General features: G+C 38.7%; 3 protein-coding genes across 4 annotated transcripts; 2 read left to right on the forward strand and 1 right to left on the reverse strand.

The window, feature by feature from the left end:
* Positions 1–3,450: 3,450 nt before the first annotated feature.
* On the reverse strand, positions 3,451–4,641 carry LOC126788223 (uncharacterized). Its single transcript, XM_050514198.1, has 2 exons — positions 4,092–4,641; positions 3,451–3,797 (listed from the first exon to the last, which is right to left on the reverse strand). The coding sequence occupies exons 1-2, from the start codon at positions 4,513–4,515 to the stop codon at positions 3,715–3,717; spliced, it is 507 nt and encodes a 168-aa protein (XP_050370155.1). The 5' UTR covers positions 4,516–4,641; the 3' UTR covers positions 3,451–3,714.
* Positions 4,642–9,206: 4,565 nt separating this feature from the next.
* LOC126790932 (uncharacterized) lies at positions 9,207–13,064 on the forward strand. 2 transcript variants are annotated; one of them, XM_050517346.1, is made up of 13 exons: positions 9,207–9,477; positions 9,597–9,635; positions 9,752–9,894; positions 10,094–10,169; positions 10,282–10,567; positions 10,650–10,759; positions 10,866–10,913; positions 10,997–11,191; positions 11,376–11,477; positions 11,669–11,799; positions 12,071–12,209; positions 12,546–12,704; positions 12,811–13,064. In XM_050517346.1, the coding sequence occupies exons 1-13, from the start codon at positions 9,281–9,283 to the stop codon at positions 12,833–12,835; spliced, it is 1,650 nt and encodes a 549-aa protein (XP_050373303.1). In that variant the 5' UTR covers positions 9,207–9,280; the 3' UTR covers positions 12,836–13,064. The 2 variants fall into 2 exon arrangements, with proteins under 2 accessions (XP_050373303.1, XP_050373365.1); XM_050517408.1 differs by having other exon boundaries at positions 12,549–12,704.
* A 7,957-nt stretch (positions 13,065–21,021) lies between these two features.
* On the forward strand, positions 21,022–22,440 carry LOC126794046 (uncharacterized). The gene has a single exon (XM_050520693.1). It carries the CDS (start codon positions 21,066–21,068, stop codon positions 22,281–22,283), a length of 1,218 nt encoding a protein of 405 aa, XP_050376650.1. The 5' UTR covers positions 21,022–21,065; the 3' UTR covers positions 22,284–22,440.
* Positions 22,441–23,197: the final 757 nt, after the last annotated feature.

Genomic DNA, 23,197 nt, shown 5'->3' on the forward strand with positions numbered 1-23,197 from the left:
TGATGAAGAGATTCAATGAGCTATAGATTCATATATGTAAGTGTTGTTGGGATACTATTGCTTTCATTATGACATGATTAACTCTGCGCCTATGCATCGTCGTTGGACTTGCATTGCTCCTTTGACATGGGTTTAGTTCTACACTTAGTGAACCAACACAAATCCTATCCACACCAACGCCGTCAGCAGCTCCAGCAACATCAACGTACGCCCTGTTGAAGCAGTCGACACTTGTAGCATAAAGGATACGTACGGTTCCGCTTCAGACCAAAATCATTCTTTCATTGGTTCATTCCCCCATTCCTTTGTGAAAGACACATTAAATGTGACAAATCAAAATATGTCCAGTTTCGTAGGTCAACTTTAACGAGACCTACAAGACAGATCGCTCAATGAAATATGGTGAAATTAGTACTGTTGGAAAGGTATATGTGTCTACTTTCTAGGAACACCAACCATTTGTTCATAGCTATCATACTGAGTGAGTTATGACCATTTTAGCAAAATAGGACAGTTCTGTCCGGAAATTTGCAAGTCAGTCAAATTCGACAGAGTACTGTGAACTACTTCGATCGAATTAGATTGTGAACTTTATGTAACTGGAAAGCCACGAGTGTCTACTTTCCATAACATTTTACGGTTTGCTGATACCTATTTTGACGAAGAAGTTATGGTCATTTAAGTGAATGAAGGTCATTCTATCCAAGAATCTGATTTTCATTGCAAACTCTTTTTTTGAGTTGTTATGCAATCTTGTTTCCTTAGATCTAAGTTTGGCTAAGTATAGCATATATGATCTAAGGATATGTGGCTAGATTAATAATTAATCATTGGCCCAAGACTACATTTGAGAAGCATGTAATGAACGTTGTATACTTTGTTCTTTGTACTCCATGATTATGGCACTAATCAGGAGAAGTTGTTTCGTAGACTTTAGAGGGAGTCTACCTCACATGATGCTATCAAATGTAGACGGTGCATTGTGCTATTTTTCTCTTCGATCAAGCTTTTGTTGTTACTTAATAGGTTTTTATTTTGCTTAACAAGGTTTTTACCGTGGCAATAATGTGTGCATCATGCAACCTAAGCATGCGACACAAGGGGGAGTGTTCTAGGAGAATTATTATTCTACCATTATGTGTGTCTTAGCCTTATTAGGTTTCCTGTTAGAGATAGATTTGCATATCTGTAATAGATTAAGACTTTGAATAATGCGGGATTCAGGTGATGTAATGTTATATATATAGGCTCCTGTATCATTTAATAATACACAATTTTTCATCATGAAACCATATTAAGCTGAACAAATGCCAAAAAAAGGATTAATGATTATTAAGCTTGTCAATGAAAAATGGCAACACATATGAACTAGGTTTTAGAGTTTATCATACAGCTAACTAAAATAAGATTGAACTTGAGGAAAAGAAAAATATATTGATGAACTCTAAACATTTGTCAAAATGCGTGCAACAAATGGAAATTCGTACGCTGCAAAGTTTTTGCGTCACATGGACTTGAAAGTAGAGCAAAAGTCATGGCCCAGTAAATATTGGACCATATCAATATTGCTTCTCACAAGGCCGAAATGTGATCTGCATCTAGGCCTAGACTTTTATCTTTTCTTATTCTTCTTGAAAAAGTAGTGGACCAACCTATGAAGCACGGACACGCGGACAAGGGTCCGTATTGCGTGTCCGACACGGACACGGACACGCTTGGACACGCGAACTCAATTTGGACACGGCTCGGACACGTGGACACGCACCAACTCATAATAAAAGTGAAAGTGCTTATGGTGAGAATCGAACCTTGGTCATCCAAGGCACCCAACAACTCCTCAACCATTCCAACAGATTCAGTTTTTGTTATATTTATGCACACTTTAATATATATAAGGAGAGAAACTCATGATAAAAATAATAATCCTTGTGGTGAGATTCGAACCTTGGTCAGCCAAATGATCCAACAAATCCTCAACCATTCCAACAGATTCAGTTTTGGTTATATTTATGCACACTTTAATATATATACATATAAATATTTTCAAAATTTTAAATTAATTTTTTAATTAATAAATAAATAAATATATATATTAAAATAATTTTAATTGACGTGTCCACCACGTGTCCGTGTCCAAAAAAATTTCTATATGCCGTGTCTACGTATCGAATCGTGTCCAATACGGACACTCGTGTCCGTGTCCGTGCTACATAGGTACCAACACTAATTAGTAATTACACTATGAAGGAATGAAGGGAGTTTCATAATAATTTGTACAGTCCATTTAGAATTGATTTTTTGTTCATTTATTCGATGAAATTCTAATTTATAGTTTCTAGGTACAGTTCATTTCGAGTGGAAGGGCTTACTTATTTAATTATAATTTGATAATAAGTCAGTATCATTCAGAACACGTACTTACTTTTATTCACCATTGAATATGAATTCAATGTAATTGGAGTTGAGGACGTGAAACCATTTTGCACCGAAATACGACGGCTAGTTGGCTACGAGCCTAGGATAAACATGATGCATGTTTCACGTTGGTATTCAATTCATGAGAGAATTAGACGTCTCCAATTATGTTACATGTTCCTCAACTTATAGTAGTTATAGGTCTTCGCATTCAGACCTTGATAATGAAGTAACAAACTGTTTTTGGGACACGATTTTAATGAAGTCACTCTAATTCGTACTTGGATCCTCAATGTCAATGATATGTTGACACATTTTACATGTTGGAGCCAGCTGCATTCACATAACACCCAACTTAATACTCTTCCACCGGCAAAACTCCAACAGTGAGAAAGTACTCATCACTGTTAGTCTGGGTTTCCTCATCACGACAAGGATATATATGAAATTCGTTGATACAAAATTATCTAGCTATTGTCCATTCGGCTTTGTTTCCTTGATCTCAGTGCATCTATGTATAGAATGGCAAAACATTCATCGTGGTTAATGATACATAAGTGATAATAGGCCATTAATCTGACTTTGGCTCTATTTATATGCTGCGGTAATTGATACATAAGCTAACTTTGTTTGTTGTAGATGCTCTTTTGAGTCTATATTGAATCTTAAGTTCTTAATTAACCAGGCCGGCCTATGCTTCAATACTACTTTGATTAAGGTGTACGTAGGATTGCACTATATATCTTGTTTGCTCATTTTTCTAACAAAGTACCAATTAACGGAAATTAGCACAAGAAAGAGAAAAGGTTATGAAAAGCTAGAATTGGGAGGATCGGAACCTACTGTATTTTCAAACTATATTACACAAAAGTTATAAAACCTAGAATCAATGGCTTTAAAAAATAAAACCGAATCAATCAGTGTCTAGACACAATCATTGAAACCAGCACCAAATTGACATTCTTTTTACATTCTGGGTTGACACAAGCCTAGTAGTCTAGTACTAACTTAAACGAGTAAAAAAAAGAGCAGACAAATAGAACATTTGCCAATTGCCAGTTACCAATAAAGCAAAAACAAAAGCAAAAGGTCAATCCCAGTAGTACAAGTTGGTTCACCAAATATTACTTCTACTACTACATTCTTTAAGTTCCCCCCGGCTATATTTTTTATCGACCAGAGTCGGTGGGAGTAGAAAATTAGAATCATATCATTGAGCTTTGATGGTGATGTGTTTGGTTACATTGATACCCTGGTTTGGTTCAGACTTAACCACGGACGTTTTGACCCCTGATATCATCAGCTCGAACTCTGCCTCACAGTGCAAGCAACCACCTGCGCCCATTGCTTCAACCTTGCCTTCACCGTCTGTGGATTATCCCCTTCAACCATTTCAAACAAAACACAATCAAGATCCAACATTTAAGAAACCAGTAACAAAAATCATAGTTTCATTTTCGAGCATCTGTGTTTTAAATTCCGCAACTTTAATCGTATATTGAACTAGAAAAGGCACAAGTAACATTTAGCTAGCAAATGATGAAACGCCAATGTTTGAATTGATTTTTGTAGTTTAGTTTATTTGTTTCAGCTTTTAGATTTTGAAGCTACAATGATGGAAAGGATTCAAAACGCATGGACCAGACCAGACTGAAAATTAAAAGGTCGATACTTACCGGGACCATATATGGTGTGGGGGCTGCCGATGGGGGAGTGGGAGTCGCACTCCGAAGGTGTAGGCGAGAACGACGACGTCGGAGTGGTGGAAGACTTGTAGCTTCTGTTGACGGCGTAGTAGAGTCCCAAAGCGGGAAGAGTATCGGAGAGTCGTTGGTCGGCACTCTCCTCCTCCTCTGGCGGGTCAAACCCGAACCCCAACTCGATACACGCTTTCAACTCATCAAGGTCTTCGTCGGTGACGCTCTTGCTCCGCTGCTTTTGCTTCCTGCTGTTGCTTTTGCGGCGGTGCCACGCCTCGTCGCGGTAGGCATCGGGAGACCACGACTTCTGCTTGAAGAGAGGGTTAGGAGGCATGATCATGGCCACCGAGGAAGGAGGGGGAGGAGGCGGAGGAGGCAGGGCGTGAGGTTCAGAAATCATCGGAATCGGCCGCCGCCCCGAGTGGGGGGTTTGCGGAGGTCGGAGGACCCCGCGCGCGCGCTGCGGTTTGAGAGCGTTTGGAGTTGTTTGTTTTTGGGAGGAGGAAGGGTTTAATAGAAAGGAGCAGGAGAAGGGATTGGGGGGCCTGTGGAGACTTTGCTTTGGTTGGTCCGTGTCATCATTATCTGTTCCTTTCCTTTTGGTTTAGGGCTTCTATTCTTCTATTTTTATTTCTTTGGGAGTTTTGGTATATTCCGAGTTTGCTTGAGGAGGAAATGTTGTGACGTATTTAATAGAGGGTTTAGGTGTTAGGTTTCAGTTGTAATCATTGTTTTTATTTTGATGGTTATACCGACCCGTATTGAATGTGGAGTTTTGATAATTAGATATTTGAGTGTGATATTTGTGAAAAATAAGGAAATAGATTCACAAATGTACTATGGGTAATAATAGCTACAAGGGAGAGTGCTTTCATCTTGACGAAACACAAATCGACAGCACCCAAATTCATGAATAACCGACCAGATAAAAGAAACAAAATGATGTGTGAAAGCCTTCTAGAGAAATCTCATCTATAGTAATATAAGGTTGTGGAATTGTTGGGCATCCTATGTCCAAATCAAACAATGACCGCATATATAATGGTTATGCATGAGATCATGATGGCAAAATATTGCTTATACCAATCGATCCTAAATTTCTCGATCTTTCAAAGTTATATTGAGTTAGCTTTACATTGCAAAATAGAGGAAGAAAAATCATGCAGCTAAGAGTTATATAGGATTCCTTACGAACGTTTCATTTGATCGATGATTGAAGATTGGTCGATTCGCATGAAGTTTTGATTTTAGAATAATACTATTCATGATTGTGATAGTAATATTATAAGATCAGCTATAATATATACATGCTAATGTATACTTGCATAGTTTTTTGATATCATAATTTAATAGTTTATAGTTAGTTACAGGCTGAACAAGCAATAATATCATACAGTATGATATATGGATCTCATGATACATTCGCGAGTTGTGCTTGCGTACTCCACAGCATGGATGGGCATAAGAAGATTAATATGCAAATAACCTACAAGTTGCACATAGAGTAGCTTCTGATATGCTAAACAGCAATCATCAACTCAATAACTAAGCACAATCCGTCATGTACACATATTAAATTAAAATACTTATCAACAATCAGCTAAATTAAACATACAATGTCAATTCGATATGCTAGCTGCTCGACAGTGACCATGGCGCTCTTATCGAATTGGGGTTAGCTTCTAACCCTAGAATTTAGAGCGTTCATAGTGTGACTTCATAATTGAAGTGAAGAAACAAAGAAACTCATTCTTAAAAAAAAAAAACAAAAAACAAAGAAACTGCACTTCATTAATCGGACTAAACTTTTTTGACGTACGTACTACTTGCCAGCTAGCTACATGCTCTTTTTGCAAGGGCAACAAACAATTTTGTTTTGATTGTTAAAAATAATTAATTAGTCAGATTATTTCCCAACAAAAGCAGGTCCAGAAGTCAAAAGCCGTCTCATTTACTTTGAAAACTTGTGAGAGCAGCTAGGGTTTCCGTTAGTTCAAGGAAACTGCAGCCTTTTCTTGCCAAAAAAAAAGAAGGAAACTGCAGCCTTTGAATCAGTTAATTACATCTATAGATTATAGGTTTGTTTGTTTTTATGTATTCTTTCCTAGATATTTTGTAGTATAGTCAGGTTTACAAATAAGAATTTTCAAAGCCGACCATATATACAAGAACAAATAATGTGACACAGTTGCTTGGTAGGTACGTTTGTATTGACCCAGAAACCCGGTTAATAAATTCCAGATAGTTTGAATGCAATTATTGGTAGGCGCCAATATTCATTTCAGTCTTCTTCACCAAATCGCGGGAGGTCAATTTTCTTTCTTAAGCATATCCACAGCAGTTTATGAATATCGTGATTTTTATTTTAGGACTTATCATAAAAAAAGTCACTTTTGATATTTGAAATTAGAAAAAAAAATCAGGTAAAATTTTAAAATTAGAAAAAAATCAGTTTCTTAAATTACTTATAGTGTTGCCCCTATTTTTTGCCAAAATTACAAAGAATGCCACTGTCATTTTTGTTCACATAAGTCGTAACACCAGCTTCGTCTCTGACCTGCAGCCTTTGACTAAATCGAGATTGGGTTGACCTCGTCGGCGTCATTGATGGCAAGGTCGATTCTAGGGTGCTCGTCAAGGATAGAGAGAAAGAGCTCGAGGTTGCAGGCTTGGTCCTAGGTTCACTTTGAGGCCAGGACGCCGACGGTGTCGGTGAGGTCGCCAGATGCTAGAAGCTCCTTGAGTTTTTAGGCGACAAAGGCGGTGGTGGAGCGATGTCGATAACGAGGACCATGCCTGACCTGACGTATTGGACTTGGGTGAAGATTTGTAGGCGGTGGCGACAGTAACGACAAGAAGGCTGGTGTTGCTACAGATGCAGCTAGACGGAAAAAATAACCCATATATGGGTTTAAGGGGAGAAGATGATTAAGGGGTGCCCAGAGCAGTTCCTCGGTGCCCATAATAGTTTCTTCTTCTTCTTATTCTTTTTCTTCTTCTCACAGCAGTTATATAAAACAATGTGACAGTGGGTGTTATATGTAGTGTGATAGTGAGTGTGACAGTAGTCTGCGAGTGTGACAGTGGGTGTGACAGGTAGTGTTACAGCAAGTGTAACAACAGGTGTGATAGGTAGTGTGACATCGGGTGTGATATGTAGTGTGACAGTGGGTGTGACAGTAGTTGTGACAACGGGTGTGATAGGTAGTGTGATAGTGGGTGTGACAGCGAATGTAACAGTATGTGTGATAGTGAGTGTGACATTTAGTGTAATAGGTAGTGTGATAGTGGTTGTGAGAGAGGTTGTGACAATGGGTGTGATAGCGGTTGTGATAGTAGGTGTGACAGTTAGTGTAAGAGGTAGTGTGACAGTGTCTGTGACAGTGTATGTGACAGTAGGTGTGAGAGTTAGTGTAAGAGGTAGTGTGAAAGTGTATGTGACAATAGGTGTGACATGCCGAGAGGAAATGTGGAAATATGCGAAATTTTGTTAAAAATTCAAATGAGATTAGTATAAGTATGCTCAGAATGAAGATAATAGCTAGAATTAGGGAACTTTGAGCTTCGGTTTCGCCAGATTTGTTTGGAGCACCGCCATCGATGGCGGCAACCCTTTGCGTGGTTGTTACGTCTTGTACGGTTGGTCAATTCGGAGTGGATAGTATATCAAATGAAAGAGATGAGCAAGATATTTCTAACGGTACCAATTTTGTCAAAATCTACCACCGGACTGAAAAGTTATTGCCGAAATTAGAAAAAAAAGGGAAAAAAAAAGAAAAAAAGTGAAAAATGGCAAAACAGTCCAGAAAAATATTTTTTAAATGATTTTTTTTCTAATTTTATTGACATTTTTTTAATTTTCACTTAAATTTGATGATTTTTTAATAATTAATTTATAAATAATGATTTTTTAATATAATTTCAGAAATAATAATTTTTTATAATTTGCCCTTTTATGTTATACCTACAACACTTGACGATATATTATCGTAAGCAAGACTAAGCGTTAAGGTTTTGATCATTTATAAAAACCCTACCTAGCTAGGATTACAGACCTGGGAAATGATGGCGGGAAGTATAGTGGTGCTGGTGGTGATCATGTCAGGTGTCCCATCTCTTTTGAAATCTAACTGTTAGCAAAAGCAAAGCATGCAATTTCAGTAGGTCGACTTTGGTAGCCGAATGAAGCATATATAGATCGGCGGAAACAGCTAGCTTACACGGTTTGAAACTTTGAATATTCCTTTTTACATGAGTGATTGAGTGGTGACATCTATTTATTCAGCAAAGCGTTCCAAAGCTCCATCATGGAGTTCCTCCTTTTGTGGGGTTTTCGCAATCCCCAGCATTAAGGTATCATACTGAATCGCTGTTGGTATTCCTTTGTGAGATTGCGCTCTGTACGTGCTTTACTTTTCTCTTACTTAAAGGGAAATTCAAATATGGTGTGTATATATATATAACAGTCGAGCTATACATGACTTCATGACCATGTCACTGATGCCACCCTACTCACCTTACTAATGTCCCAGAAACAGTAAAGGTCATGGGATATGTTGGATAGGAGAGGGAAGAGGATGATGGACCTGCTTGGGTACTCACCTTACTTGCGTGCGTAACCAAGCACAGTACATACAATTATAACACGAGATTTGGTTATGATTTCTACTTACAGTACTGGATGGTTTGCAACACATTCGCATCATTTGTTTGTACTTCCACTCCATTGTTGAATAAGCTTGCACCATATACCATTCATTTTCACTCGAATCCGGTAGAGACATGTAACATTATGAGTTTTTAACACAACATTTGCATCACATAGACATTTCCATCTCACTAATTTTAGCTACACAAAATGATTCGCTTCTTACGGAATCAATTAGACGGTCGGACAAAGTTACCGGGGTCACAATTCGACGGTGGGCTTGTCATCCACCAGAATAAAGTGGGCTTTCTTACATTTGGCAAGAGGCCCAATATGGTTTTTTGAGTGCTTCTTCTTCTTCTTTCTGATTCTCACAGAGAATGAAATAAAAATCACAGGGAACACAGAAGCAGTGAAAAAAGAAGAAGAATTAGGGCTCTCTCTCTCTCTCTCTCTCTCTCTCTCTCTCTCTCTCTCTCTCCTTTCACCTTCACTCAGAATCGGAGAAGAAAGAAAGATGTGGCACGAAGCTCGGAGGTCGGAGAGGAAAGTCCACGACATGATGGACGCCGCTCGCAAACGAGCTCAACGACGCGCCGTTTTCCTCGCCAAACGCCGCGGCGATCCCCAGCAGGCCATCCAGGTCGTCGGCTCCCGCTGCCGCCTCTACCGCGACGACGGCCTCTACCAAGCCGCCGAGGATCAGCAAGGCCTGTATGTCTCCATCTCCACCAATTGAATCAAAATTTCGATAATCAAATTTCTCCGAAATCGCACCAATTTATGTTATGCTTATATGAATTGGTGAATTTGTTTCATGTTTATGTGGTTAGGATTCCTTGGAATGGGAAAAACGATGTGCTAATTGACAGGTGAAAAATCGCAATGCGTTAGTTTCTGTTATTGTTATTTGTGGATTTTAGCTCGGTTATATTGTTGAAGAAGTTAGGAGATTGGGGATTGAGCTTCTATTTTTGCTGAAAAACAGATTTGATGGGCGTGCATTGCTCGATTTTATCCGAGATTCGAAGCATTTTCGTGCTCCGGAGAAGTCGGAGGAGGAGGAAGAGTTAGAAGAGTTTGTTAATTTTGAGCGTTATCGGGATTTAATTAAGCATCATCGTAGAGGATGTCGGTACCTTTTGATTTTGGAATCATGTCTTCAATTAAGTTTTATCGGCATTTTGGTTATAGGCTGTTTATAATGTGTGAGGCAATCATCTACTATCTGCTAAGAGTAATTAAACTACGTGGAAGTTGCTGTTTGATTAAGTAATATAGGGGTGTTGTAGTGTAAGATTGTCACATGCTAAGCTTTGTACGAAAACAGTTACTGATGATGAGGGTTTGCTACACGTGCTTCAAGAGATGGAGGCCAAGGTTACTGCTCCATTTGCACCTGAGAGGTAAGCTTTTGTATTATGTTGTTTGACATGTGGTTCATTTCATATGCTTCACTGGTTCAGATTCTTGGATTGTTGTGACTCACTTTCTTGTGTTTTTGTGCAAATGTGGCAGGTCTCAGCCGCAAGCCTCTGTGACCAAGGGATCTTATTCCCAAGTTGGATTCTCTTATGGTGGGGATGGAAAAGAGGACGCCCAGTATTCAGATGCTGAGGAGGACGATGATGACGACGATGAGGATGAGGATGATTTCAACTCTGATGATAGCAGTGATGAAGGAATGGATAAAATAGCAAAAGAATTTGGAATCAAAAGGTATGGTTGGCTTGTCTACATGGATAAGAAAGCTAAGGAGGAGGCAAAAAGGCAAAAGGAAGCGATCAAAGGCGATCCTGCAATTGTAAGTTCTCACCAGTTTGTGTACGTGTACTTTCTGTTGTAGTTTCCTTTGGTGCATAATTTGCATTTCGAAAACCCTGTAGAGGAAGATGAGTCGCAAAGAAAGAAGGAAGGTTTCTCAAATAGAAAGGGAGAGAGAAAGAGAATCTTCTCGGGTAACCGGAGCTCGTGTTCTCCATCATGATCCATACCGGTAGAAATCTACACTTCTTTTTCCAACATCATGCCTAGTTGGTTTCTATCTTCAACCAATTGAACGTAGCATTTGATGGTACTTACAATTACACCTATATTTGCAGTGAAAGCAGGCGAAGTCCAACATATGAAGCTTATCCTCGTTCAAGAAGGTACATTGTCTATACCATTCAATGTATATCCCTGATTTCCCGGAAAAATCATTTGGGAGATGAATGTTATCTTGTGTGTGCAGATCAAGATCTCGATCACCATCATACTCAAGGCGCCATTCTCGTGCTCGACATTCTGATGATCATAGAAGCAAACCGACGACTTCTAAAATAGAATACATTACTGAATTTGGGGGCTCAGATGATAGAGAAGAATCAAAGCGTGAAAGATTTTCTCCACCGCCATCTCCTCTCTCACAGACTGATGTGTTAAACCGGTCGGAGCACTTGACCTTTAATATTTGCAAAGATTCATTGGACTGTCTTTACTCTGCTGCAGCTTTTAACCTGTTTGTTACCTGAGAAAAATATGGTTTTAGAATAGTCAAGTTTAGGGTTACTAAGTCTAACTGCCAAAAGGGAGGAGGAAATTGGTATCCTAATGCTGCTTCTTTACTGCAGACCGTCAACTGGTTTGATACTTGAGGCTCTGCATGTTGATCCTGCTTCTGGTGCATTGCTTGACAAGGATAAGAGCACTAAAGTGGTGAAGCCATCAGCAAGGTACTTCCTAGAGCCTAACTGAGAAGAGTTTTACTACGTTTCATGGTTGAAATTTTTCAGTTGTAATTGTTGTGCTTGTTAGTGGGTTTATTTAACAGTACACTTATTTTTGACCACTTGTAATTGCCTGATTGATTGTGGCCTAGTAACTATTTATCTCTGTGTTTTAAATCAATTCCTTTTCCTATCAGCACATCTTCAGCATTAGCAAAGTTAAGCAAGACAAGTACTTCTGTGGGGTCACTGAAGCAACCAGCAGAGAAGAAAGAAACTCCTCAAGAAAGACTTAAAAGGATTATGAGCAAGCAGCTGAACAAACAGAGTATGATCTACGATTCATTAAGAAATGAATAGCTAGTATATATTATCCATCTGTTCTGGCTTTGTTATATTATGGTGCTGGTATGGGCGATAGTATTAGCGAGTTGTATGTTCTACAACTCATGCATTGAGAAAAAATTAATAGCTAATATATATTATTAATCTGTTTTGCCTCATATTATGTTATATTGATTGTTTTAAAGTGGGTGATAATGCAAGAGAGTATATGCTGCGTTCGTATAACATGAAAATGAAATAAATTGGCTTTACAGTTAAGAAAGATACTGCTGCTGAAATGGCAAAAAAGCGAGAGCAGGAGCGCCAGAGGCTGGAAAAACTTGCTGAAACTAGCCGTTTAAGTCGACCTAGGCGCAGGAGTCGTAGCAGGAGTTACAGCCCTTCTCCACCAAGGTATGCAACTATGCTTCTGGGGTGACAATTTAGGAATCATGTTGTGTCATTGATCATGACAAGTTGTAGTCGGCTACACACCCTTTGTAATGTATGTTCTACAACATATTTATGTATGTTTACCAAACATGAAACTGTGTCTCTTGCATGGGGGATCTGAAGTTTAATCATCTCCTTGTGTCTCTTGCAACGTTGTTATCCATACACAATTAAGTCAGGACTTGCTGGGTTTATTTGTCTTTAGAATTTGAAACTGAAATTTGTGATATTGCATTTCATGTATTACACAGTTAGTAAATGTATCATCTTGCTTATGATTGTGATGTGTAAATGCAGAAGACACCGGCGCAGTAGAAGTCCAAGTCGAAGCAGGAGTTCCCGACGGCATTATTCCCGTTCTAGGTCAAGGTCCCGCTCCCAGTCTCGTTCTCGCTCCAGATCTTGCTCTCGCTCCCGTACCCGTACTCATTCACGCACTTACTCCCGCTCACCAAGGTGATCACACTATTTCCTTGCCCCCCCCCCCCCCCAGATTCCCCGCCTCTTTGATGTGGTTCTTAACTTATCGTTCTGAAGACTGATTCAAAGATTGACATTACAGGGTGGGGAGCCGATCAAGATACTGATGGATATCTCAGGAGGGGATCAGCGTGCTTCATATACTTGTAGTTGTTCTTGTACTTGTAGTTGAAATGACCTCTATTTGGCTACTTTTTTGGTTTCTTGGTTTCAGGATAGGGTGTGCAAAACTTTGTTGTATATGGAATCTATAATAGAAATAATTGAGCTGTGCTCTTTTGTCATGTTTTGTTTAAAAAGACCACAGTTATCATTATCAGATTGAAATTCGTTGCCTATATTAGTCTGGTGACCAAATTGAATCTATCTTTTAGAACTTTTGGGAAAGAAAAACGACTTTAGCCGCTCCAAATAGTGGAGTATGGAGATGGCAGTGCCAGGTTTCCTAGGCCAATTCAAGTGTATTCGGTATATTGGCATCTAATAAGCAGCGTTGATGTGAAAGGAGGGGATACAATTCATGGGCAAGAAAGGGACTACCGTTGAATGCATTGTGCGGGAAGAATTGACAGCGGTACACTGAACAAAGTCGACTTCCGATGATCGGCCAGTTAGATTCCCTGGATGAAAATATCAGGTACCTTTTCAAAATACTTGTCCGGAAGTTGAGCCAGCAGAATCCAGAATCTGTTCTCCCTGTGTCGCCGTCTGAGCGGCTAGTGTGTACAGCCAGGGAACTTACCAGTTATGTTTACTGCTGCCCTGATGAGCACTGTGGTGGTGTTTTAGCTTAGCAGACATGGTGAAATAAACTGGTGTCAACAACAGTATGGTATAGCACAAAAGATTAGCATGGATGCCAACTTAGTGGAGTCTAAAGTCTTGTCAAAATCGATTGTAATGTCAATTTTCTGCGGCAGTAACCGCGCATGTTGTGGAAATTCTATCAACAAGTAAAGCCAAACATTTGAATTTGACTGCTTGGTGATTCACCAATCTTCTCATTATAGGAACTTAGGCTACTGTTGAAGCATTTCATGGAAGAAAGACTTTCGTAACTTAGAGAAGGATGATTGCTATCATAAGCTTATCTTGTTAATTGGTTCCTTGAATATAAAGTAAGTTCGTACTCTGATAAGAATCCCCGATCAGCAAGATAGTTCCACTAGGTCTGTAAGCAATCCAAAATAGTTCCGTCTGGTATTTGTTGAATAATTACCGAGTGCCAACTTGACATCATGACCTTAGTTCAGGAAGCCCTATCTGAATCATGTAGATCATCATTGTTGAACAAGGAACTCAGTTATCACCCTTTCTTAGATTTTACTTGAAAGAAACTAGGGTTTCTTACATTAGTAAGACCGACAGTGTCCTCATGTGAATCAAAAGTAAATTATGCAACATCTCGTCTTTGAACTTAAATACCGACTATGAGAAAACCGATAGATCTAAGATACTGTTCGTAAATTTTTGTAAAATCGAATTAAGTTCCTATAACTAGGAAGATGGTACGTCAAAATTGCATTAAAAGGAGCGCTCCCACCTTATAAGTTTCATCTCATACAAAACACATCATAAAATGACCTACCACGAAAAATGAAAGATATAAAAAGACGTTAATTTATTCAAAAAAAAAAAAACAGAGACGTTAATCGATCATTATAGCTTCCTGAACATATTCAAGAGTATACATTTCCACAACTACTCAATTAACCATGGAGGGCCTTACAAATCAAACTTCCAATAACAGATCTAGCACTTGATGGACATCTTGATTTTTTCGTGATCGGAACGATAAGAAAAGAAAGTAAAGAGAGCTAGATGAGGATAAAGGCAAATTCGATCAAGTTGGTTTGAAGCCATAGATGAATCCGGCCAGCATCATGTTCTTCCTTTTAATTCATGAGAGCCTTTAATCTTTTGCTTCCCGTGAGCCACACGGGAGTTGTTCTGGGTTTCTTTTTCTTTCCCTGTTGCCATCAGAAAGCTTACAAGCATCGATCGTTCTAAAACCTCCCTTTATTCCATCCATATCACTCGAAAGTGATCGATGCCCCTATTACTCTTAGACTCTTATGCTTCATTTCACATCATCTTTTCTTCTACCTGCCTACTTTAATTTTTATACAGAAAGTTGTCGTATATAAAACTGAGGAATTCTCACCACCACACGAGGGGGCCTCTAAATAATCATAATAGACTTAAATTAAGTTTGGTAATTGGTAGTAGATCTAGGTGTGTAATTTGCTTCTGTGGTGATGATTTAGATAAGATAATAACACAATTAGCTAGGCATGTTTCATGTGTTAGAGTGGGGTTTTGGTTTTACGAAATATATTTAGGTACTCTTGCAGTCTTGCATGAAGAACCATTTACTTGCCGGATAATTTGATCGACGATTTATATATGTACCTGCTACGTACGTTAAGATTGTTTAACTTTATTTTGTTGATGCATAATCTAAGTTTAACAATTAACAACGTAACACAACATATCATAATGAATTGATATTAGGGAGAATTCAACAAACAATACCATAATTATTTGTCATTCTAATTCTTAGTACCTCACATTTGAAAACTATCACATTGTTACCTCAAATTTATATTTCATACTAATTTTAATTATTTCCGTCAATTTTAGAATAATCAATAATTGGAGTATTGTTTTTTAAATTCTCTGGTACGTACAAACATTTAGAAAAGAATCCGATTGTTAATCGATTGTCTCTTTTGGCTTGCATTCTTTATCTACCAACAATTATATTATGCTAAAGCCTCTTCCACTTTGTAGTTTGTACATGCAATGAAGAAATGAATCCCCTTTCATTCCCTTTATCTTTCTTAAATCCCACCTATTGTGCTAGGCTTTAACATGACTAGTTCTTCCTACAAACTCAAGGCAAAAACAACTTTTGTTAATTAAGTATGTTTATTGTTTCAAATTGAGTATAAACTATGTTTGAAGGAAAGTGAAGCACATGGGATGGTGTATCTCCATGGATCAAATAAGTCTGATTACATATAAAATTGAATCTTTAATCAAATTAATAGTGTAAACAATAAGACTATTTCTAGGTTAGCATTACCCTACAAAATGATTTTATTCTTCTAAGCATGCACTCTCTTCTTATAACCATCTTGATATTATATATTCATCCTGATCACCATGAACCATCGGAAATCTTCATAATTTTGTCCTAGCCGTCTTTGAATCTTAGTTAATATGATGCCTATAATCTAAACCTACCTTCCTATATCAACATCATTGTGACATAACTATATTCCGTCATGTAAATATTATAAGCAAAGTGGTAAATATATACTGATATATATACACACACACTACTTTCATGTACTTCCACCTACCCTAAATCACTGGCCTAATGAGAACGAAAACCAAACGGATATGAAAATGGAACACATTACCCGAAAAGTGTATCATTCTTCTCAATTGTTGTCGAAAAAGTAATTATTTATTTATCATATAATCTACCCTGATCGATTAATGAAGTAAAAAGAGTAACATGTACACTACTATGATCGAGTTGCATTCTTTACTCCTTTAGCAAAGCACTAACAAAGTAACGAGGCGGCTAACATCTTTTTTAAATGACCGTTTGTCACATAATCATCAGTAGATGAGCTTTTGAGAGAAAACAATGGTCAAATATTACTGTATTAGCTAAATCGATCAAACATGTCCGTCTAAAAACTACAAAACATCCATTAAGGTATTAACCCCCAAGGTAATACGACGATCTGTCCATGTTGATAGAAATGGAAGCATTAATTCGTAACAGGGACAAAACAAACCTTGTTATTTCAATTTCTTATATAATGCAAAGTTCGGTCGTCCCTTATCAATCAAAATGATACCTCGTGTTCCTTCTCCAATATTGTACAATTGTATTTATAATGAAAACCAACATTTCATAACACGTACAGACATCAATATGAGTATACGTTTCTACATTTCCAAGCATTATAGACAAACCCAGAGACTGATGGCTTGACAAATCAAAACTTAAGGGAACATAATGTTGGATTGAGGAAGACAAAGCAGGCAACGTTGCCCACTACGTCCATGAAGTAGATTTACAATTAGAAGATTGTTGATTTTAGTTTCAATATATATTGAAGTTTCGGACCCTCACCAATTAGAACCATGCCTTGTTTTGTACATATATACAACACAATGGTGCTTATCTTCCAACTACGTATGTGCAAAGTGGGATGTTCATATCTAAGTACTTTAGCATTGAAATATTGAGAGACATTTGTGACTTTTGTTATGGGTGATGACCATGCTCTTTGGTCCATCCCCTGAAAAAGCCTACAAATCTAATCCACGTCTCGTTTCCACTCCAAATCTTAAGACAGTACCTTCTTGTCTTTCTGTAAGATAGTTGTTTTGAAAATGTCTAACAATACCAATATTAGATCTAGCAGACTAGATAGGATGCCATAAGGAAAAATAAAAAATAAAACAAATATCATCTACATTTTAGTCTTTGTATTCTGTAATTTTATTACATTTGTGTTTTATTTTATGGCTAATTTGTGCATATAATATCAAAACTCCACTTAAAATTACAAAAGTCTCATCTATTATCCAGAATCATTTTGTGTACCGATATATATATCACCCTTTAATTAGTAAGAGGTTGTGAGTTCAAGTAGATCACAATTTGAGTTGTCTGGTCAATCTAAAAAAAGGAGTCTCTTCTATTCAAGAGAATATTTGGAGACAGAATGAGGAGAATTCTGCTATACGATGTTGCATGGGATGCAGCAGCACTTTCATCCACACACAAACCTCTCACACTCACTTTGTATTTTATCAAACTCGTCCTTCACCACACACAAGTGTGTGTATGGAATACCATGCTGCACATCAGATAAACCCACAGAATGATAGATCCTGAGATCCATATGCAGGTGAGTTAAAACAAACACGTGCATGATTGCTAAGCGCTCTCTCCGCCGTAAAATTTTGTTCAAATAATTATCCGATCGCAAACACGTACAGTTAGCTACTTGTACGTCTATAAATTAACTTAATTTTGCATGCAGCCTTCTTTACTTGATAGCTAATTAGCATGCCATATGGCCCATCCGAAGCACCTTATAGAACACGTCCAATAATTAAGTTAGATCGAGTCTCATACATTGGAGTGGTGTTGGAGTTTACTTCCAAACAAATAAATACAACGTACGTACTCTGCGAGTGGAAATATGCAGAATGTTAATTGGGTTTATCGTTTACGTAAGGTGGTTTTTACAGTTGCAAATATAATAGGACTCATATTGTTGTTTAACCTTCAGAATTAAGTCACTAAATCTAATTGCACAATGAACCGTTGACCCCAAAACCATACTGTTCTTTATGAAAAATCGAAATTCAAGGCCATCTCATCTCACATGTTATGATCGATTTTCATGTCGACTAAATTAAACTACGGATCCTTGATTAAACTAATCAACCCAAGCAATCGTAGCCTCCCTCCTGAGAAAGTAGCCGTTCAGATTATCAATAGAGATCGATTTAAGAAATTGTTTGGGGAATATCATTGTTTCCCTCACGTGCACCACTTGCAAATATATATATAGCCGTTTTTTTTTACATGAATATATATAGCCGTTTATATCGATCATAAATATTTCATGCAATATTGTCTAACCGAGGGTTTGAAATTTAAGAAGCAAAGACAATGAGAGTCTTGACCAAAAAAAAAAAAAGACAATGAGAGATGTGCTTGAGATTCAAAGTTTCAGACAAGCAGTGTATATAAAAGAATCCAAGCTCAAAGAAAAAAACAAGAATCGAATGCTTATAGTCTTGTCACGAACGCATTCACGTACATTCTTACGATACATCATCAACAATAAGTTGCTCGGTTAATTTGATTAGTACTACTCGGTTAATCGGTGAAATAAAAAATGTATATAATTTGAAGTGTCTGTCGATTTGACCTAACGACTTTCATAACTTGCTCATAATTTTAGTTTTAGTGAACACAAAATCAAATTATTGCTTTTTGTAACACAATGTGGTTGCATCACATATCTCTCAACATGCACATACATTTTTTTTCCGGATTAGATACACAAACCTCCTTCATTATCAGGGGGCTTGTAACATATGGTTTACATTTTTGTTAATGATGTGGGAGAAATCGAAACAAGATGTGGAAAGACAAAAATAAACAGCTAAGAGTTAAAAAAACCTCGAGAGGTTTTAACATGGATTCCAGTGCCACCATGTAAAATCCAATAATAGTTTTATCCTCGTTGGTCAGAAACACATAATGGATTTAATGTTGTTTAGAAAACCCAGTCCTTCTTCGAAATTGAAATGCCGGCTGTCGCCTGCCTTCTCCTGCAAATTGCACATGAACAAGGGAGCGGAGTGCAGAGTTAGCTAGGTAAGGTAGCCCTCGTTTCTGACTTCAAATTTTTTTGTGTCTATTTAGATTGACTTTGTGTGCAGCAATTCGAGAGATTCTGTTTTTTTGGACAAGACGCACATTTTGATTCCATTTCATTGAGACTTTTGTAACCAAGATTACTACACGCTTAGTGATTAAGTGCGAATTAAATCTTGTCTTCTTTCACTCATTTGAGTTTTGAGAACCAAAACTATGATTTTTCCTACTATTATACTGTCACGTTGTGTGAAATGTGTAGATTTACAATATATAGTTAGTTCTATCATTACTTTTATATCGTATAGAGTTTGATAGTAAAATGGAGTACTCACATCTCAATGATCTCATCTAAATTTTATTTGATTAAATAGGAAAATACTAAATCAGCATCCAAATTGCGAATACACATCCTACGTCACATTTTCAGAACTATGACACCTTTATAACTATTATGAAAGTGTTAGAACTTGGAAGAAAACATTCTCTAATCACACCCTACATCTAACAAGTAACAACTATGAATATAACTAATTTTTCATTTATTTTGAGACGAAATTGAAACTTCTTAATTAATATGTATTGAGACAATTTAAACATTATCCGATCTGAACCCAAAACAGCCCCTATTACGTGGACAAGGACAAATCGATCATCTATGAATGCTGCTCCAGCCTAAGAAACAATGATTAAAGATGAAGAATACTAGGATGAAACACTTGATTTGGGGTACTCGGAAGGACATGGATTAGCACAAGCCATGCAAGAAGAAAAACCTTGCCTTCACCTTGAGGAACATTTCCTTGCTGGTCTTATTATTCTGATGACAAATGATTAGCCAAGTCTTATTTCTGCATCAAAATATTGCTTTGTTTAACCATACTTAATGCTTAAAAAGCAATTAACGTCTACTCCCAGATGGTTATGATCATAACTTGCTTCCCCTTTATCTCCGCTGGCATACGAAATGCTTCATTATTTCTTTCTGGGCCATATATATTTGATATCATTTTGATCATTTTCATAAGCATTCAAGGATCAAGTTTTTCCTTTTCGTTTAACTGGGATAAGGAATGTTTACCAAGCTGAATCAAACAAAGCTTTGCTCCAAAAAGACGGTAGAATGATATCTTCTGATCGAGAAAGAATAGATGGTTGTTCCTACAATTTGTTTTATTGTTCAGACAGTAATAGCACTAAAGCTTGACTAATAATTAGGACAATTAAAGAAATGGTTGAGGCATCAAAATCCCGTTAACAAAGGTGTCAATCTCCAAACACAAGATGATTAGCATGCTTTTTTTTAGCTTTTAACCGTTCATCAAGAAGACTCTAAAAACTTGACCAAAAAAAGAAGAAGAAGAAGACACTGGACTGAAATTTTAGTTAACATATATAATTCACCTTATTTCACAATGTTATATGTCAGATCATACAAGGTCATACGTTCTGAGATCATCTACAGGGTGAGAGGTTTGTCCAGGTGCACTGATACAAGCTATGCAACTATAAATTTTGTGATTGACAATTCATTTTACTTATCCAATCGATTCAGGTGCATAATACTATAGAACGTCTTATGAGTCTGTTTCATAATTTTCATTTGTATATCAAAAGATTAATTATAATTATCCCGTATAGTTAGTCCTAATCACCCAACCCTAATCAGTAATCACCACCTTGACCAGTGATTTACTGGTTCATTAGGCAAAGCCCTGATAAAAACTCAATTAAAACAAATAAAAAAGAAACAAGGACCAAAATCTGAGTAGGCCCCACTCAAGAGCGCGGCTATAAGTATCACACTCCGATTCTCTCTCACCAAACAAAAGCCACCACCCCCTCCCTCTCTCTCTCTCTCTCTCTCTCTCTCTCTCTATTTCCCACTTCACACTCCCCTAACACACAATATGGTCGACGTCGATCGGAGAATGACCGGCCTCAACCCGGCCCACGTCGCCGGCCTCCGCCGCCTCTCCGCTCGCGCTGCCGCCGCCCCCTCTACCCCCTCCTCCACCACCACCAAACCCTCCCTCCCCGTACGCAACGGCCTCCTCTCGTACTCCTCCCTCGCCGAAAATCTCATCACTCATCTCAAAACCTCCGGCATCCAAGTCCAGCCGGGTCTATCCGAACCCGAGTTCGCCCGCGCCGAGGCCGAGTTCGGCTTCGCATTCCCGCCTGACCTCAAAGCCGTCCTCTCCGCCGGCCTCCCCGTCGGCCCCGGCTTCCCCGACTGGCGCTCTGCTGGCGCTCGCCTCCACCTCAAGGCCTCCCTCGACCTCCCGATCGCCGCGATTTCCTTCCAAATTGCCCGGAATACCCTCTGGTCCAAGTCCTGGGGTCCGAGACCTTCCGACCCGGAAAAGGCCCTCCGGGTCGCCCGCACCGCCCTGAAAAGAGCGCCTCTTTTGATCCCTATCTTCAACCATTGCTACATTCCTTGCAACCCTTGCCTCGCCGGAAACCCAGTCTTCTTCGTCGACGAGAATCGGATCTTCTGCTGCGGGTTGGATCTCTCCGACTTCTTCGAGCGTGAGTCGGTTTTCCGTAAATCCGACTCCGACCCGTACATCCTAACAAAGCAACGATCAGTCAGCGAGAAATCCGCCGGGTCATCCGCGAACTTCTCGCGCCGCAGCCTCGACCCTGGTCTCGGGTCCGGAGCCTCCAGAACCCCGAGATGGGTCGAGTTCTGGAGCGACGCCGCTGTGGACCGTCGCCGAAGAAACTCGTCTTCCTCCTCATGCTCGTCGCCGGACAGACTCTTCGACCTGCCGAGGTCGGAGTCGCCGAAATGGGTCGACGAGTACATTGATCAGATAGGATCCGCTTTGAAACAGGGCGGGTGGTCCGAGTCCGATATATCCGATATCGTCTCGGTTTCCGCGTCCGGGTTTTTCGAAGGGGAGATGGTGATGTTGGACAATCAAGCTGTGCTGGATGCTCTTCTGCTCAAAGCGGATCGGTTCTCGGACTCGCTCCGAATGGCCGGGTGGAGCTCCGAGGAAGTATCGGACGCATTGGGATTCAATTTTCGCGCGGAGAAGGAGAAGAAACCGGCGAAGAAGCTGTCCCCGGAGCTCGTGGAGAGAATCGGGAAATTGGCCGAGTCGGTTTCCCGGTAAAATTAAATTGTTTTTTGTTTTTTGTTTTATAAAAAAGAGAGAAATCCCATCCGGACCTCGGGTTTCGGGTTTCGGGTCGTGAAAAGAAATATTTATAGTGGGTAGACGCGTCTGTGTACTGTGAAAAACAAAGCGTACAAGTAAAAACAAGTTCAAATTTTTACAGATGAAATTATATATATATATATAATTAAATATTTTTTAAATTCTATATTGGGTTTGTAATTATGTTGGCTTAATTACGTGGATCCAGCGTGGTTTTTAGTCGTACAAGAAACACTGATTAAGCCCATTAATTAAGGTTTCTAAAATGGGATCGTGGTATGAAACGACAACGTTATGGGGAAGGTGAGATCCAATCACGATCCAGGCGCTCGCGTGGGACAGGATGATGTGATTCAACGATCCAGGCGGCAAAGGGCGGTGAATGAAACGACGCCGTCCGAGGTGCTGAACAGAAAATGGCGTTTGCTGAAAGCGAGTTTTCCTGGTGATTTGGGGTGTGTGAAACAAATTAAATTTTTTGGTGCTTTTGAGAGAAGTACTTAATTCCTTGGCTGTGACAGAGGGAAAACCCTTCTCGCGGTTAAGCTTTTGAGAGACATAACAACGAGGCGTGTGCTTGTGCCAAAGCTTTGGGTCAGAAAATCTGGTTTTTCTGGATTTGGATTTCCTTATGATATTTTTGTCACCTTTTTTCAGTTTGGTCCACTACAGAGTTATTTACTTTCAATAGTAATTATGGAAATTAATTATGTGTAATGGAAAATAAAAGGAAATTAATTATGTGTAATGGAAAATAAAAGGAAATTAACTATGTAGGGCAAATGGGAACCCATCAAGACTAGGAAGGAGTTGGTATGAAGTACACTCTGGTTAATCACATGCTACATTGCCACCACAGAAGTATTTTT

This window comes from Argentina anserina, chromosome 1 (assembly GCF_933775445.1).
Source record: "Argentina anserina chromosome 1, drPotAnse1.1, whole genome shotgun sequence".
Classification (NCBI taxonomy): Eukaryota; Viridiplantae; Streptophyta; class Magnoliopsida; order Rosales; family Rosaceae; genus Argentina; species Argentina anserina.

What these genes read in the sequence shown, in the direction of transcription:
- LOC126788223 (XM_050514198.1), bottom strand. Translation starts at nt 4,515, where the DNA reads ATGATTTCTGAACCTCACGCCCTGCCTCCTCCGCCTCCTCCCCCTCCT. An exon ending in CCACACCATATATGGTCCCG is followed by an intron (nt 3,798 to 4,091) that starts GTAAGTATCGAC and finishes AAATGGTTGAAG; the next exon opens with GGGATAATCCACAGACGGTG.
- LOC126790932 (XM_050517346.1), top strand. Translation starts at nt 9,281, where the DNA reads ATGTGGCACGAAGCTCGGAGGTCGGAGAGGAAAGTCCACGACATGATG. An exon ending in CTCCATCATGATCCATACCG is followed by an intron (nt 10,760 to 10,865) that starts GTAGAAATCTAC and finishes CTATATTTGCAG; the next exon opens with TGAAAGCAGGCGAAGTCCAA. An exon ending in ACTTACTCCCGCTCACCAAG is followed by an intron (nt 12,705 to 12,810) that starts GTGATCACACTA and finishes TTGACATTACAG; the next exon opens with GGTGGGGAGCCGATCAAGAT.
- LOC126794046 (XM_050520693.1), top strand. Translation starts at nt 21,066, where the DNA reads ATGGTCGACGTCGATCGGAGAATGACCGGCCTCAACCCGGCCCACGTC.